This window comes from Lonchura striata, chromosome 3, assembly GCF_046129695.1.
Source record: "Lonchura striata isolate bLonStr1 chromosome 3, bLonStr1.mat, whole genome shotgun sequence".
In the NCBI taxonomy this organism is placed as follows: Eukaryota; Metazoa; Chordata; class Aves; order Passeriformes; family Estrildidae; genus Lonchura; species Lonchura striata.
The window spans coordinates 63,791,576-63,809,883 of record NC_134605.1 but is presented as its reverse complement, the minus strand read 5'-3'; the positions used below and the strand labels follow the sequence as shown (position 1 = coordinate 63,809,883).

Genomic DNA, 18,308 nt, shown 5'->3' with positions numbered 1-18,308 from the left:
CAGCATTTTCCAGTGCAGGAGGGACTGATGAGAAACTGAGCAAAGTGAGCCCACAAGTACTTTCTGAATTTGCCATCTCTTCAGAACAACAAGAGGTTTTATTGTTTAATGTTATTTATTTATTATGCTTGTTCATACTTTGTTTGTTAAATAAATAGTTTTTTCCACTTTTCTCCAAGGAAATCTTTTCCCGAACCACATCGGGGAGGGGCTGCTTGGGTTTGCTTTCTGGACAGACCCCATTTGGAGGTTTCCTTCTAAATTTGCCCTAAACCAGAATATTAATCTCTATAGAAGCTCTCTGAAATGTCATCTACCTTGCCTACTCTAGCTGTTTTCATCATAAATACAGATATCTCATACTATCCTTGGTTCAAAGAGAATTGATTTAAAGCTAGGCCTCTTAGGGCCACCTTTGATTCAAGGAGATCCTAGTATGTGCAGAGCTGGGACTTCCAGGAACACTTTCAGTTATTTAAATGGTATAATAATTTTTTAAAGGTGGAAGGCTTGGAAGTCTTGCATCAAATTTGGCTATGAGGTGCTCTGCAGTGCTTGATCCAGGATGGCCTACTTGTGGCTGGCTGCCTGTGCTTGTTCCAGGGGTAACATTTGTGCAAGTTCAGTGTCTGATTTGTCTCTTGCTTTCATATGGATCGATACAGATGAATCAATAAAGATAACCTTCATATGCTGGCCTTTCAGGCAGGACAAATTGTGGTTGCAAAAAGAGGAAGGTATTGCCTTGAAATCTGTCACCCTGCCTTTGTCTCTCCTGTCATTTTCAGGCTCTTGTTTTGCATCATGCTCTTTGTCTTAAGGAAAATCTGCAGACTGCTATCCCTTGGGGAGTTGACTCAGGCTTAACTCAGGGTCTGTTGCAACTGGAGTTCACAGTTCAGAGTTAAATGCACTTCAGACTTAAAAAGCCAGACCAACAGCACAAGCAGGGCTGCTGTCCCCTTCTGCATATCCCATTGTAGGGGAAGAAAATAGGAAGGCAAAGAAGATAGGTTAATTTCATATCAGAAAAATATTGTTACATGGGGGCTGCTTTATGACCCCTACTTGTAAATGTACTGTGGAACAGGGTCCCCATCCCAAATTATTATTCTTAAAGCACATCAAAACCAGACTATCAGTGGCCAAAGCTCCTATAAGAGTATGGGAGTGCTATGGGGCTGCCTGCTGCTCGAGCATAAGACCAGTGACGGATGCAATTTTTAGGCATATGGGATGTCAAAACAAACAGTGATATGAACAGCTATCTAACTTTATTCTTTGGCCTCCTGCCCAGATTTGAGGTGCCGCTAACTATGTAGCCTCTCCGTGAAAGCTGTAGAAAAAAAAAACATTGGAAATCAGATGTTTCCTGTTGGCAGTGCTCCCTTAGTTCCCAAGCAACAAGGTCTTAGTTGGAACTCTGACATTTGAGGGAACTATGGGCCCAAGGGAGGGAGAATGAGGCTCAGGAGGAACAGAATCTAGTGGGGCTTGAGGGGTTAGTTCAGGGATATGGGAAGAGATCTGAATTCCCAACATTTCACAATACATTAAGAGTTTTAAAGTGTTATGTTTTTCTGGAGAGGGGAGGGTGAGAACTGCATCATGGAAGATTTAAATAGCTTGACCTGTCTCAGAGCTGATAATTACCAGATTTCTGCAAGCTAAGTGGAGGAAAATTTTACTGCAGTGTGGAAAAAGATTACAGCACTGCTTATGAAGATACTGGGAAGTCAAATAGCCCCAGATGAGTTTTGCAATGACTGGATTGTAAAACAATGTAATCAAAAGCTTTATCAACAGGGACAAGCAATTACCTTGTGCTCAGACCTTGTAAGACAATGAAATAAAAACCTAATAGAAGCCTTATTTGAGTTGTACATTGCTAACACTTTATGTTAAGTATTAATAAATAACTTCCAATTCTTAAGCTTAAGGCTTCAGAAGAAAACCTTTTTCCTAAACTGAGCTTTAAAAAGAAAGCTTTAAAGATTTGCCTCAACTGTAAGACATTGGAAATCAACTTACAGAGCAGTCTTTTTCACCATGGTGATGTCTACTAAGGAAATGAAAAAAATAAGTACATGGTTCCACTTCTGTCTCAGCCAAAGACATAAATATAGGGGTTTGCCTTTTGAAACACTGTCCAACAATTCTGCAAATCAACTTCTATTTTCAAATTGAAGTTGTAAACAAGAAATATAAGATGCAGAGCAATACTGAGTCCAGATTAAGTCACAATCATATTCTTCTCTCTGCTTTTCTAGCATTTCTATGTAGATTAATGGAATCCAGTAAAAGCTTGCTGCACATGAACGTCAGGATGAAAAATTACTTGGAAAATTACTGTAAATTTGTGTTTAAATTCAAAAGGCATTTATATGAGTTTTTTAATTCCAAATATTGACCCTGAAAAGCTGAGCCATGAACTTAGCAACCGTGACTTCTTTCAGGAATGATCCAGTGAATGTCACTCAAAGGGTTTGTTATAGGCTCCGGTAAGCTACTAATGATGTGACAAAAGGGACCTTGTGTGATATACAGCTTGAAACAAATATTGAACTTAATTTTCCTGTCGGCTACACGGGCTAAAGGTTCTGTTATCTTCCCTGTGCCATTGTGATTCGTTTTCACTGTAAATTGCAGCAGATTAAACTCACTGCGATTCTTTGAGACTTGAGACATTTCAACAAATATTAGCAACACTACTCGTCAATGGAGGTTTGTTGTGAAAATAGTAATTTTAGTTCCATAGAACAAATTCTTAAAAAGTAATATGTGATTAAGTTTTGCAAAATACTTGTGAGAGGATTAAAAACAAAAACAAAAAAAAAAAAGTGCATTTCACCATTCACTAGGCTGTTTTCCTTGAGATACTCAGTTTCATTTTTCAGTTTCAGTAGCTGGTAAGTCTGAATTCTAAACACCAGTTGCCTTGCAAAGGGGTCTGCTTAGGGCCTGCCTGAGATGCTTTTGGGGGGAGCTGGCTTGGGTGCTCCTGTTGTGCATACGCCCTGCGTACTCATGTTTTTGAGCTGGCTAGCTATTATTCAGCGCTCTCCCGGACGGCTCGGAAACGCTAGGCTGGGACACGGCCTCAGAAGGCCCGTCCCGGGCACTCGCCCGCCTTTCTTTCCCTGGGACACGGGAAAGGAGCGGGAGCGGAGCGCTCCCTCAGCCGCGCCCGCCACGCGCCGCTGCCCCGCGGGGAACGTGCGCCCGCGCGACGCGGCCCCGCCCCCGCCGCCAGGCGCGCCCCTATTGGCTCCGTCCCCCCCCGTGCCGGCGCTGTTGTGACACGTGAGGGCGGCGCACGTGGGGACGTTATGTAAGGCGCGGGGGGGAGGGGCGGGGCCGGCACGCGCGCGCGCTGCGGGGCCGCCGCGCATGCGGGGTGGGGGGTGAGGGGCGGGGCCAGGCCGGTCTGGTTGCGCTCCCTCCCGGACAGAGGCCCCGGCGGCTCCCGAGCGACAATGAAGCAGCAACAGCAGCAGCCGCTGCTGCCGCCGCAACCGGCGCCGGCCCCGCAGCCTCCCCTGCAGCCGTCGCCTCCCTTCGCCAGCCCGGGGGTCCCGGCCTTCCTCAGCAAGCTGTGGGCTCTGCTGGGCGAGACCCCCAGCAACCAGCTCATCACCTGGAGCCAGGTCGGCCGCTCTCCCCCCCGCCCTCCCCCCCGCCCGCGTGTGGCGCAGCCCCGGAGCCCCCGCCATCACCGGCGCCATCGGGGCCTGCGGGGACCTCGGCGTGCGCCTGCGGAGGACGCAGCATCAGGGCACGGCCACATGGCTGGCTTGGCTCGGGCCGCGCTGAGCTGTGCTGAGCTGCTCGGCAGAGGCCGGCTCGCTCCAGCCCTCAGCCTCTCCCTTGTTTTAAGCGTGGAGTAGGAGCTGCCGTGCCCGCCCTGGGGCGCGTCCCAGCACCCCTGCGGAGGGTGGGGGTGTTTGTGTGGCGGCTCTGACTGAGCAGGCTCGGGCGGCCATGGGGGTGGGAAGGGGCCCGGCAGCCGGAGGGTTTTGGCGTGCGGGGAAGATTTCCCATCGCGGGGTGGTGGGTGCGCCAGGAACGGGGCTCCGGGAGAGCTGCGCCAGGTGGGAAGAGCGGCGTGCTCAGGCCTGGTGGCGTTTGCTGCGTGCTCCCGCGGGCCCGGATCCCGCAGGGGCAGTGGGGGGCGGCCACGTGGGAGACGGCCGGGGCTTCCCGGGCTGGGTGTCCACCTGCTGGGGTGGCGGGAAGGGGATGGGCCACGGGGGAAGTCGAGTATTCGAATTGGGCACCAGTCTTCTTACAGTGCAAGGAAGGACTGGCAAGTTGCTACAGTGAGCATCCTTGACGGTTGTGCTAAAACCTAAGCACATATTTTGATAATTGCTGCTTCATTTTTTCCTTACGTGCTGCTTTCAATAAAATCTTGTTCTCAAATCGTATCAATTTCTTTAAGTACCATTGAGTTAAACTCAGCTGAATGCTCCTTATTTTAAATGCTCTAGAAATAATGAAATGTCGTAAGTATGTTACTGAAAATTATTTACCTGTACCTTCAGCCAAAACTTCCCAAAGAGGGAAGCAGGAGGCTTCAGTAGATTACGGCAGCTTTTCTTTCTTTTTTTTCGTTTTGTTTTGTTTTAGGGTGGAATTTTTTTGTGGTGTTTTTGGAATTTATTTGGCTTCTTTTTTCTCTGCTTTTTTTGTTTGTTTGTTTTTTGGGGTTTTTTTGGAAGAGAGATACTAAAGGCTCTATGAAAATTGGTATTGTCTACATTTAAAAATGCTGTTTTTGCTGCCCTATGGTTTTAATGGAGAATTCCCAAATCCATTGCTTATGTTTATCTCAGGTAAACATACAGATACCTGTTAGGTATCCTTGTGTTAGTTTTTTTTAATTGAAACAGTAAATTGTTTGAGATTCTGCAAGGCTGTTTCTAGGGGGGAAGGTCCAGCTATCACAGTTGATATTATTAGCAACCAGCAGCTCTTGTAGGGGTAGGTATTGGGATTACTTGTGATATGGGTGAGGAGTACCAAGTGAAGCACTTGGAAGACTGCTGCATGCTGTAGCCATGGGCACTAGGAGCTGACAATCATATTTAGCTGTGTAGTGGAGTTTACAGGCTTAGCATCTGTACGGCTTTCCTGTAAATGACTGTCAGGGCAACAGGAGCTCGTGGATGTGTTTCCCAGATTCTTATGTGCTAGGCCTGGACAATGTCAAAGTGATGATAAAGTGAGGAGTTGTCTGTTGGTGTCCCAGGTCACTCTAGTGTCACCTAGTTCAACACCTTCACTTTGTGAATTTCACTTTGGCTAAAATAGTTTGTTCTTGCTGTTCTTTTGCTTCTTCTTTTTCTTCCACTGATTGATTCTCAGCAGGAGATAGGTAGGCATTACTGGAAGTTTTAATCTCCCTACCTTCATCTCAGTGTTAAGGCTTAAGTCATCCAGTGGAGAGTCATTTGTAACATCCTGTTTCTGATGCTCCCTGCTGACTTGCTGGAGCAAGCTGTTGTGGTTTAACCCCCGCTGGCAACTGAGTTGAAGTACATCTCGGCCACTTGCTCACTCCCCCACACCCTGGTAGAGAAAGTAAAACTTGTGGGTTGAGATAACCATTTAGAACTGAAATGAAGTGAAGTATATGATAACAGTAATAAAACAGAACTGAAACACAAGAAAAACAAATGCCCAGTTCAGTTGGTTACCACCTGCAGGCCTGTACCCAGCCCATCCAAAACCAGCAGTTGGCCTTCCTGCTGGATAACTCCCCCAGTTTATATATTGGGCATGATGTTCTCTGGTGTGGAATATCCCTTTGCCCAGTTTGGGTCAGCTGTCCTGGCCATGCACCTTCCCAACTTCTTGTGCACCTGTTTGCTGGCAGTGCTTGGGAGGCTGAGAAGACCTGGACTTAGGGTAAGCACTGCTCAGCAACAACTAAAACATCAACTTATTATTAACATTATTCTAGCACTGAATCCAAAACTTAGCACTCTACCAGCTACCAAGAAAAAAAAAATAATTCTATCCTATCTGAAACAAGGACACCCACCTTTGGGCAAGAACCTTCATATGGTTCTTTAAGCTTCTTAGGATCAGAGAGCTGCTGCCATTTGAGGATAAGAGAAGTGACTCATTAAAATTAAAAGACTTTTTAAAAAGATGCAGGAAAAGTGTTGACATTTATTGAAGATAAGACTTTTTATTAACTACAGGGTGAGAGTATTGCAGATGTGTAGACAAAACCTAAACCATTTTTAAGTAGATAATTTGCATTCTGCCAGTTAGTTGCCCTGTAGTTAAATGGAGTGCAGTCATTGAAGAACAAAGAGCTCATCCTTCTATTTTAGTTAAAGCCTGTAGATTAAATAAAATATCAGTCTTCCCTCACAATTGGCATTCCAGAAGGGGAATCTTGCTTTAGGTGGCTACCTTTTTGATAACTCCGAAACCCAGTGGGCACCCTCACATCTTTGACAGCTCCATCTGCTCTACAGGTCCTAGCAAACCATGCTTTTATACTGAAAAGCAGATGGGACTGTCAGCTGGCTGTTGGTAGTTTTTCCTTGCTCAGGTTCTTTGTTAAGATTCCTTACCAGAGCTTCAAAACTACATTCAAAATTATAGTATTGTCCTGTAGTGAAACTATGATAATTCCTGGTAAACAATTATTTCATATCTTGATAAAGCAGCATGTAACAATAGAGATTTTCCCCTTCTCATACAGGTGATGATGTAAACTGATAGTACTCAGTTGCTTTGCAACTGCAAGGTTTGTACACTTTCTGTTTTGGAAAATTGTAGGCAAGCAGATCAGTAATGTACTGCATGCACAAAGGAAGCATTCCAATCTGGTGATTAATTCTAAAAGCCCAGTGTGTTTTCTGCTATGGTTTTTAAGTAGTTTAATGTGTCTCTCTCATTTTAGAATGGAAAGAGTTTCTTGGTGTTGGATGAACAGAGATTTGCAAAAGAGATTCTTCCCAAGTACTTCAAGCATAACAACATGGCAAGCTTTGTCAGGCAGTTAAACATGTGTAAGTTCCTGGATTTTTGCATTCTAGCACAGTATTAAATCCTGTACATAAAAGTTAAGCTACAGTTTCTTTTGAACAGTGGCTTTGTGTTCTCTGCAACTAGGATACTGTCTTATCCTCAAAATTGGTAACAGGATAGTTGGGACAGCATACTTGAAATTTCTTAATGTGGATCTTGAGGTTTTTCTTTTGTTTTGTTTTTTATTTTTTTAAGATGGCTTCCGTAAAGTTGTCCATGTTGATTCTGGAATTGTCAAACTGGAGCGAGATGGTCCAGTAGAGTTTCGGCATGCATATTTTAGGCAGGGCCGGGAGGACTTGCTGGAACACATTAAAAGGAAGGTTAGTGAAAATCCAGTATGTGGAAAACCTGTACTATTAAGTATTGATGAATTGCTATGTTCATGTTAAGTTTAACTGCAGGAGTGTGAGTGCAAGTAAGTTCAGAGTTTATGGAAACAAACTGCCCTGGTTTCATTTATATCTTGAGCTTGTTTGGGGGATTTGACAAGGCTTTTTTATCTACTTTGCTGTTATTATAGTAAAGTTTTACACAACACATAAACACATTTGTTATGCTTCTGATATATGCTCTGCTGTTATTGAGTCAAGTGGATACAGATGGCAAATAGAAATACGGCAAATTAAACTGGACATCATGGTTAACTCCAGCCAGTGGCTCAGCCTCACACAGCCACTAGCTCACTCCCCATGCCAGGATGTGGGAGTGAATTGGGAGAATAAAAGTGCGAAGACTCATGGGTTGAGATGAAGGCAGTTTAATAAGTAAAGCAGAAGCTACACACACAAACAAAGCCAAACTGGGAATTCATTTACCACTCCCCGTGGGCAGGGTTGTGTTCAGCCATCCCCATATAAGTAGGGCCGCATCACATGTAGTGGTGACTTGGGAAGACAAATGCCATTATTCTTAACATCCCCCCCATGTCCTTCTTTTCCCCAGTTTTATATGCTAATCATGACACCATGTAGTATGGAATGCTCATTTGGTGAGGTGGGAATGCTGTGTGTGTGCCCTCTCAATTTTTTGTGCAGCCCCAGCCAACTGGATAGTGGAGTAAAGTGAGAAGCAGAAAAGCCCTTGACTCCATGTGTAAGCACTGCTTAGCAATAACAAAAACATCTCTGTATTGCCAGCACTGCAGCACAACTGCACAAGTCCAAAACACAGCCCCAGTTTGCTACTGTGAAGAAATTACCCCATGCCAGCCAAAACCAGCACAGAGTGATGTACTTGTTATCACCAGGTTATTGTGATGCAATTATCATGAAGTCGAGCTCTTGGGAAAATGCCTGAAGAGTTGGGAGTGCACACAAATATTTGTAACAACTAAAGCAAATATGGTGACAGCTGTGTTTCTGATTCTGGGTTTGTTTTTTTTTTGATGCTTGGTTTATTATTCAATTAAGTGCATATTTTGTCAACATTAATAAGAAAATATACTTGATCAGCAAAAGAGAATTATAGTTAAGCATGAGTAAAAGGAAGCGTTGTTTCTGGATTCTAATCTTTTAAAGGTTTCTTCTTCGAGACCTGAAGAAAACAAGATACGTCAGGAAGATCTCTCTAAAATAATATGCAGTGCTCAAAAGGTGCAAATTAAGCAAACAACTATTGAATCTCAGTTGTCTCTTTTGAAGAGGTAAGTTGCTTTATCAGTATCTGATCCTTAATACTGAATAATTGTGATACTAGATACTGGACAGAGACCTAATTCTAGGCATCTCTTGATTTCTGGTTGCCGCATTTCAATTAATGCTTTAGAAACATAAACTTCCATAGAAAAATTGCTTTAAAATTGAATTTTTTGATATCATTAAAAGTTACAGGCAATGTTGGTGTTTGCAGACCTGTCTAGTAGTAGGCAATTAAATAACATCTTTAATAATAGTTCCATGTAGATGCTGAGTCTTAAATATTTAAATCAGCTCTTTGTATAAAGTATGCTGGTTTTTGTCTTCCAAGTTTTAAACACTTACTGTGTTTTGAGGCAGAGTTTGGTTTGTGCAGCTTGCATATAATACTTTTGTAGGATCAGACATTAATTAATGTCTTTGCTCATTGTTTTTATTTTCCTATTTTTGTCCTCATTCCCTCACTGTTTAAAACTGTGGATGAGATAATACCTATGAAAATATGTTTGGAAATCTAATTTTGAAATTCATTAGTTAGCTCATTGACAGAGAAACAGAAGTGAAAATCCAAATGTATATAGAGTTTTTGTAGAATTCCTTAACTGTCTGCTTAGAAGTTATGATTTATTCTCAACAGTGAGAGAGATGTGGGTCACAAATTACTTAATCCTTTAGAATATGTAGATACAGACAAGATACGTGAGCATAAGGTCATGCACTGTAAGTCGCATCACTGCAATAGAAACACTAATAGAGTTTCTGTTTCTTCTTCCAGAAGATGGTCTCATGACAGTGTACCTCTGTGGCAGAGGTCACCAATCAGTTCAGGTTGTAAGAAGTAAATTCTCTAATTTCTAGATGTCAGTTCTAATGACTTGAGTGGTAGAATATTAAGAGGCAAACTTCTTTTGCTTAGGCATAGTCTGTGTTAGAATCTGGCCAGTCTAGAGAAAAAATCATATTTGCTGTTTTGAAATCCTAGATGAATTTGGGTTGAAGGAACCTCAGAAGGGCATCAGGTCCAAACTGCTGGCCAGAGCTTGGCTGGCTTTGACTGAAATGACAGCCAGTTGCTAATGAGCAGACAGTTTGTAGGGATGAAAACATAGTGGTTGGTCTCTGGCATCCATGTTGTCGTCCCATCAGTTTAAAGTGATTGAAGTAGAAACTGGTCCTACAAAAGATGTTGATTAAGCTAGTGAAAAAGCTGAGAATGTTAATCCCTCGCTTCTGCTGTTAATTTTGTGATGGAACAGTACTCTTAAATTGTATGTTGGACATGACATAGGAGCGAGTAGTACACTGCATCACACTGCATATGAGATGCTGTTTCTGAAAACTTAGTTTAAGGTTTCCTGAAACTCCATACACCAGTGGAGTTTGCTTCTTTGTGTTGAAAATTGAACTACAAAAGAAAGGAGTGTGGTACATTGTCTACCCATATTCGTTGAAGCTTTTGGTATACATTATCTGCCTATTAGTATGACATACACTGTGGAAGCAGAAAGGCTCATGGTTACAGTAGGGCAGTTTTTACACTGTCTCAGTAACTGGAGTCCTGTGACTACTGGAAGAACCAAGGTTTCTAAAACAGCAGTGTTTCATGAAAACTGCTACCTCTTGACATGTTCCTGTTATTTTTTATCACTTAACATGCCTGTTTACTGGAGCTAATAGAGGTAATTGTTAAATGCTGATAGTTAATTGTAAATGCTAAATGTATGGGTAATTATTATTGCTGGATTTGGGAATTCAATTTTTTTTTCCTTTAAAGCAGATACAGATTCTCTGCAGGCCATTAGTTGTGTATGGGTCTCTGTTTCACAGTTACTTTTCAAGGCTGCTTGCTGCCTGTGTGATATTCCCACACCAACCCCCAATCTAGAACACATTTCAAAGAGTTCTAAAGAAGCCAAATTATTTTTAACAAAAATTAATAACTAGTTTTAGTGTGACTTTTAAATCATCATTTTTAAACAGAGAGAATGAATCCCTTTGGAGGGAAGTGTCAGAACTGAGAGCAAAACACTTGCAACAGCAGCAAGTTATTCGAAAGGTAAGGCTTCATTCAAGTGTCATGTGTGCTTGAGTGAGTGCTTCTGAAGTAGGAATGCTTTGCCATGTTACCTTGTTTTGCCGTTACTCAGCTTTTTATGTCGAATCTCTCTTTAATAGAAAAAACAGCAGGGTGGTATATGATGAACAAACCCTAATGATACAAACATTCAGGGTATTTTATTGCATAAGTAGAAAATAAGACCAAAGTCTTGTAAACATTTTCAAAGAGGCTCAAGAACATCCTACATCACTCATTAAGTTACCTTTAATATGGTCCTTCCATTTTTTTATTACTTTTGGAGTCAGATGTCAGCTTCTCTGTCAGCTGCTGAGGAGAAACTTTCTCACTGCAGGAACTCCCAAGATTTTGTATTTTTGTATTTTGTATTGTCCCAGTTTAGTGACCTACTGACTGTACATTCCTAGTTACCAAAAGAATAGATAATTGAGTGGAACCTATTGATACTAGGTTAACTTTGATAATTTAAGTTAGATTTATGATCTACCAAAACTGATAAAAATGCATAGAACTATTTTTTAACATACCTGAAAGGGCATCACTGCAAGTAGCCTTGTAACAGAGACTTACTGAGTTTTTTTTCCCAGTTTCTTCAAGACAGATACATACCTTAAAGCTTTAGATTTAAAATATAAGAGAAGGAAGGCTGACATTTCAAAAGGAAAGATAGCTGATGAATACTGTTAATTGTACATGTTTGGGTTTTTTTTTTGAATGTCAAAAATGCCTTTCACCAGAACCAGTATTTATAGATACAGGTTATGTATATGGTCCACACCCCTATATGCCTTTTGTCATTGCTAATTAGAATTCTTTTAGTCATTTGAGTTGATGCCTGCTTTTCTGTGTATTGTATGGTGTCGTGTAAAAGCCAGCTCTTACCACCTGTGATGTGAAAAGTCTTTCTTTAACAATTGAATAACTATTTAGATATTATCAGCATTTTTTTTTACCTTGATTTTTAGGTTTTCTGAACAGCTCTGTATAAAAGTTATTATACAAAGGAAGTGTTTTGCTATTTATAGATTTTATTGGTGTATTTTGCTATAAGATGCCTTGGTACTTAAGAGAAACAATTACAAAGTAAATCAACCAACAGTCATGTTCTCTCCCTTACAGATTGTACAATTCATTATTACCTTGGTGCAGAATAACCAACTAGTAAGCCTAAAACGCAAGAGGTAAATATGGTCTTGAAAACTTTCTGTCCACTTGATAAACTGACAGGCCTTGTTACCAAAGAGGTGGGTTTGAGATGACCTTCTTACTTTACTCTTTCTGATGTAGGCCCCTACTTCTGAACACTAATGGACCTACAAAGTCGAATGTATTTCAGAAAATTGTGAAAGAACCAGCTGACAGTAGCCACCATGTAAGTTTCTATTATGGGTACTCTGTTTGGATGGAGTGCAGGTGTGCAGATGGATCAAATTAATTGTTGCATGTAGTCTATAATGCAGCTGTGTAGTGAGAGCTGTCAGCTTGTACAAGTGATAGGCTGTGTTGTTTCCTTTCAGAAGCTGAAGGTGTTGATACTGACCATTCACTTTCCAACATTAGCACATAAAAACCAGTTACCTGTGTATTAAATACATGATCATGCTGATAGCAGTTTACTTTTTAAAATGGTGCTATTAGAAATAGCATGTGTAATGCTGCATTGTTATCTCTGGGAATGTGGCATCCCTGGCCCCGTATAGGGACAAGGGTCGAGTGTGTTGCTCTGCAAGGCAGCATCCAACCTAGCAAAATCATGTCATGTTCCTGTTACATTTGAATGAGTCACACCACTGAAAGCTGTTTTCTGCTCTCCAAATAATAATTGGCAAGGAGATTGTTATAAAGCTACTAATTCTAGTGCCCTACTACAGCACTCATTTTAACAAAGTACTGTTTAAACAGCAGTCACTGTTTTAATATTTTGAGTTCTATTATCTGACAGTGTTAGTACAATTTTATTTCTACACCTGTAGTATTTGCCAGATTCTTTTTCCTGTAGCTGTTATTCTCCAGCTTATTTACTTGTATGGTTTTTTTTCTATTAAACATAGATCTGGTCAAACAGCTTGTCATCTCCAAGTTGTAGAAAAGCTCTTAGACATAATTAGTTGTGAAGCATTGTAAGATACAATGATAATTGTCAAAATGCTGAAGCTCATTGTCCCTTTGTGTCCTGACTCTTATAAAAATAATTCTCAGGTACCTCTCAACAGAAATGAGGGCTTAAAACAAAGGGAACAGATTTCAGATGACATTGTTATTTATGATGTCACTGAGGATGTGGGTGAGGAAGAACATCCCATGGCTGATGAAGAAAATATTCCTGTTACACCAGAAACAAGTGAAGATACCACTTCGGATTCTTCCAAGTAAGAAGTTTAAGAAGTTTGTGTTGATAAATGGCTTTCAGTGCTGTATAATATGCACTAATTCAAATGTCTTAGATAATTTTTTAGTCAAGTGGTTAGAATTACACAGCACTCCTGCACATAATAGAAACTTAATCTGTGAATTCACACTAGCTTTTGATTTATTGACCCCTAGATTTGTTCCAAAATAGTTAATTGGCTGTTGGAGTTTTAGTATCAGGAGAATAGATGGAAACTGGTGAAACAATCTGTATTATTGCATAATGGTTAAATATACTATAGCCAGAGTAAGAGAAGTCTTCTTACTTTTTTGGTTATGTGTACAGACAGGAACAACTTCCCTTGTTTTTTCCAGGCTTTTGTGGAGAAAAATTTGCATGTGGTATTTTTCAGGTTTTGGTGTGGTCTTTGCATTAAGCCAATTAATTTCAGGGTTCTGTTTTTTTTACAGTCCAGTTGTTTTTTGTGATCATGTTCCTTCCTGTCTGTACTCCAATAGTACGGAAGTTCTTCATCTTTCAGCTACAAGCAAGTTGAAACTTGGTCCAGGGATTTAGATGCAACTCTCTTCTTCAGTAGCATTGGACTGATAGGGCCTGTATTATGCCTCAAGGAAAAAAATTGAGTATTTGTATCTTATATTTGAATTGGCATCATTGTTCTTGCTCAGCTGATGCCTGGGAGTGCATGCTCTGATAGAAAAGCTTCATGAGAAAAAGGCTGTGACAGAGAGGCTACATAACTAACAGCTTCTTAAGGGTTAAGAACCAGAATAGGGATAAAAGCAAATCAATTGAGGCTCGCTCTTGGTTTTCAGATTCTGTTCCTGGTATGCATAACAACTTTGTTATGGGTGCTCCACAGTTGATGCTGTTCAACAGGAAATAAGGAAAAATATATACTGTCTGTCTGGCTTGATGACTTTGTATGATTTGGTACATACTTCACATTTATATGCAAACTTACAGTTGTTCTAATGACAAAAGTGTCAGTGTTGCTATAGCTCTTTAGCAGTTGGTTATTGTAGTCTGGCACAACAGTGTCTGCTAACTGAACTGCATTAATTGTATTGATCATTACAGAACCATATCAATGGAAAATAGGTATTTCAAATATCTTGCTACGTTTAGTATTAAAAAGCAGTAGAAAAGTTTATTTCCTGATAGTAGCTTGAATAGTAGCTGGACTAAAGTGAGAGGTAACTAAACCTGTGGAATGATACCCATTTAAATGTGTATGAAATGCTGTAATTAATTTATCTCACATTACAGCTGTAGCTGTAGCTACCATTCTCCCGATATTGTAATTGTGGAAGATGATAACGAAGATGAATATGCCCCTGTAATTCAAGGGGATAAAAACACTGAATCAGTTGCTGTCCCAGGTAATGATCCAGCCAGCCATGTCAGTGACAGCACAAGCCCACTCATGTCAAGTGCTGTACAAGTGAATAACCAGTCAACTTTAACTGCAGAAGACCCAGTCTCTGTGATGGATTCTATCCTCAATGAAAACGGAGTAATTTCACAGAATATAAATCTTCTTGGAAAGTGAGTAGTCTGGTCTTTTTTCTAGTATTAGAACTGATTATTTGACTGAAGTAAAAATTACTGAATAGCAATTTCCACTGAGAACTTTAAACTTGCAGGCTCCTGTTATTCCAGCCAGTTTCTGAAGATCCTTCTATTTTAAGTATTTTAAGATGCGACCTCTGATTTTAATTGTTAAGTGAGTGAGTTGAAATGTTTAATCTGGCAGTGTAATGTTGTGGAAATTTTTTAAACTGTGAGGGTTTATTTTTGTCACTCCTGTAGGTGGATCAGATCCATTAGGGCTGTGCAAGAATTGCATCTCTGCTAATGTCATGTAATAGTGTTACATTGATGTCATTCCTGTGATACCTATTCCAGAGCACCTGTCTGCTGACTTGGGTTCTCCTCTAAAGAGCCTAAAAGTCTTCATTTTTTTTCCAGAGGTCATTTCTTGTGAAAGACTTAGTTCATTCCAGTTCTGTTTGATTTTTAGATGCATGTAGTACATCTGTGTAAAGCTTACTTAAGGATTTCTCTTACTTTATTAAGGGATACAGCAATAAAATACTGTTTGCCTTCTAGAGTTGAACTTCTGGATTATCTGGACAGTATCGACTGCAGTTTAGAGGACTTCCAGGCTATGTTGTCAGGACGACAGTTCAGCATAGATCCAGATCTCCTGGTTGATGTAATTTTGACTTAAAATTAAGTATTTTCATAATAGGCTATAGGAAACATTTGTGTGTTTTGTTGCTGTTTAATATGGATTTAAATCACAAATTATCTTTTTTTCCTTCCCTTTACAAAGCAAAGTTAAAAATATTTATGAGTTTTTGGAGCACTGGTATAAGTCTGAACGCTACGCCACTGCTCAAGTAAATGCTTAAGTTTCTTATTGACCAATGGCTTTCTTAGTGAAATGCTTTTATTTGTTGTGATGTGAACTTAAATGTCAATTAATACTCTTGCTTGGAAATAACCCAGCACATAATCTGTGATGTTCTCAATGAACTGAGGTAAAAAAGAACCTTTCTCCCTATAGCAAGACCACGTTGCTGGCTGTGGCAGGGTGTTGTCTGCCATGACATACATTGTCCCCTCTCTGAAGTGCTGCTCCCTGTCCATCTGTTCCTTAACCCTAATCTGGGCCCCAGGTGCATGAGGTTACTGGGTCCTGGTTGCTTCTGAGCCTGCTGGAGTGCCTGTTGGTCTCTCACACTTCACTCTTGAAAGTAGCTCTGCTCTCCATTTACTGATGGCTCCTTCCATCTTGGTGCCACTTGCAGCTTAAGTTCATCCATATTGTAGGCAGAATTATCCATGCAGCAATATCAGTAAAAATTGGTGTTTTAAGACTGCAGCAAACCATGTTGGATGCCACACAGTTGTTTATTTTGTGATCAGGGTTCATGGAATTCCAAACCATTGCACTCCAAAGCTAGATTTTCTTTGTAAAAGCAGTAAATAGACTGTAAATAGATTCCAGTCCTCATAGAGAGTGGAATAAGTACAGGGGTTTTTCTCACACATGCAGAAGCAATGGTCTTGTATTCTTAAAAGCAACACTGAGATACCTAAAACTTGGATGTCTTTTGTCTTATTCAGCTTTTTACAACTTCTGTGCAGATGAATCCCACAGATCATGATCATATCACTAATACCAAAGTAAGTCTAAAATCCATGTGCATGTGCTCAACACATGCAGTAGTGAGAGATGCAAAATTCACTCATCTTTTGGTCTTTTCTTTACTGGAATCATGGCACTTTGTGGCTTTTAAGACTTAAATGAGAATAGGAAGACTGCAGCTGTTGGGCTTTAAACAGCAAAGAAAAAAGCACCCTAATTAATTAGTAATGTCCTTTAAAACTTGTATTACCTTGACTTTTGTATCCCTGAGATGTTTTTATTTGCAAACATGGTACGTGCTTCTGTCAGAATGGTTTTATCTGTATTGTCTGGTGGGAAGAGAAACCAGTAATAATCAGTAAAGCAAAGATGTTAACACTTTAAATTTGTTCAGTTCATTTAAAGCATTAGTTTTGGTTCTTGCTTTGTAGCCTGTGTTTCCATTTCATGTTTTCTCAGCCAAGGTGTGTTAGTGTGGGTAATACTGATTATGCCACTGCATCTTATCACAAATAAAACATGTTTGTCATAGTCATTCAGCTATTCTCCAGTGGCACTGGAACAGGCTTTAGAAGTGTATTTTAAACGTTTGCCTTTGTTCCCAGGTGGAGACAAAGGGAAAAGAAACTAACAAGAATAATGCTGATCCAGCAGCTTCACAGGAAATGCAAGGTACTAAGCCTAGATCAGGTTAGTTGTAGTCAACTACTGAAACATTTCCACAGTTGAGCATTACTCTACAAGCCATCTCAGTTATTTGCTCGTTATCTGAATTCATGTTATGCTGATAAATAACCAAAACACAATACTTAGTATATTTGTTTAGATTTTTGTCTCTGCACTAGATGCAGAGAAACTGATGTTTTGCAGGTGAATCTGCACTAAAAATATTAAGTATGAACATAACAATTCTTTAAAAACACAAACACCTATCTTTTTTTAGTAATTATTCTTTAAATAAGTACTGTGGGTTGGCACATTAATTGATATTCTGGTTTTTTTTTTTCCCTCACAGATAAGCAGCTGATACATTACACTGCATTTCCACTCCTTGCATTCCTTGATGGGAACCCAGGCTCTGTTGTTGAGAGTGGGGTCTTCACAGCTGAAACTCCTTCCACTGTTGAGAAATCCGTGGAAGGGGATGAGCTCCTGGAGAGCAGCCTGGATCCCCAGCCCACCCAGAGCAAACTGGTGCGTCTGGAGCCACTGACAGAGGCAGAGGCAAGTGAGGCCACACTGTTCTACCTGTGCGAACTTGCCCCAGCACCCATGGATACAGACATGTCCTTCTTGGATAACTGATGTGAGGGAGGTTGTGTATATAGTCATGAAGATGAACTATTTATTTAGAATATTGTTTGGTATGAGAGTTTTTTGTACATCACTGTTTTATGTAACCAGGTATGTGGAATCTGAAGTATCTTTCCTATCTTACACAAGCAGTTGTTTAGCTATGGAGTTAAGACAAGCCACCAGGCACAGCTGGCACTGCTGAGCCAGGCTCCTGCTGCACTGCAGTGAACACTTGGTGTTGCCCACATTGCTCGTACCGCAAATAACCAACACTTGTCAATAGTGAGCTTTGGTTAATGGTTTCTTATACTTCTTGTCTTATGTATGATGACATAAACTAGTAGTGTATGGTTAGGAAACACTGACTTTCTGTATTTTGGGGTTTTTATTTTTTACATTTTGTTTAACACACATGAGGCTTTTTTGGGGTGGGGGGACCAGGACCTGATGTAGGCTTTTTTTTTCCCTGCTTCAACTGGGAACAAAGTGCCTGTACCTTGCTAAATCTTGGTTCTGCCTTACTTTCACTTCAGTGGAAGTGCTCACACATAGCACAAACTGGGGAAAAGTGCTTGACAGCTGCCAGGCCCTATGACTGCATGAGTACTCTTAACTTGGACCATCTATGCTGACAAAATAAATGTTACTTAAGTGTGATACTTGTCAAGAGTTTGTCTCTTATTCTGTGTGTCAGGTCGTTATGGACTTAATAGCCTCTTG

General features: G+C 40.6%; 1 protein-coding gene across 3 annotated transcripts; it reads left to right on the top strand.

The window, feature by feature from the left end:
* Positions 1-3,407: 3,407 nt before the first annotated feature.
* Positions 3,408-17,706, top strand: HSF2 (heat shock transcription factor 2). Of its 3 annotated transcripts, XM_021547128.3 has the most exons (14): positions 3,408-3,647; positions 6,923-7,031; positions 7,246-7,373; positions 8,571-8,695; positions 10,668-10,743; positions 11,884-11,945; positions 12,052-12,136; positions 12,964-13,133; positions 14,405-14,517; positions 14,608-14,683; positions 15,248-15,353; positions 16,271-16,330; positions 16,898-16,964; positions 17,308-17,706. In XM_021547128.3, exons 1-14 carry the CDS (start codon positions 3,477-3,479, stop codon positions 17,595-17,597), a joined length of 1,638 nt encoding a protein of 545 aa, XP_021402803.1. In that variant the 5' UTR covers positions 3,408-3,476; the 3' UTR covers positions 17,598-17,706. The 3 variants fall into 3 exon arrangements, with proteins under 3 accessions (XP_021402803.1, XP_021402801.1, XP_021402802.1); XM_021547126.3 differs by having other exon boundaries at positions 14,405-14,683; XM_021547127.3 differs by lacking the exon at positions 16,271-16,330 and having other exon boundaries at positions 14,405-14,683.
* The last annotated feature ends 602 nt before the right edge of the window (positions 17,707-18,308 follow it).

Coding starts and splice junctions, on each gene's coding strand:
- HSF2 (XM_021547126.3), top strand. CDS start 3,477: ATGAAGCAGCAACAGCAGCAGCCGCTGCTGCCGCCGCAACCGGCGCCG. Junction 11,946..12,051: donor GTAAGCCTAAAACGCAAGAG/GTAAATATGGTC, acceptor TTTCTGATGTAG/GCCCCTACTTCTGAACACTA. Junction 14,684..15,247: donor AATATAAATCTTCTTGGAAA/GTGAGTAGTCTG, acceptor TTTGCCTTCTAG/AGTTGAACTTCTGGATTATC.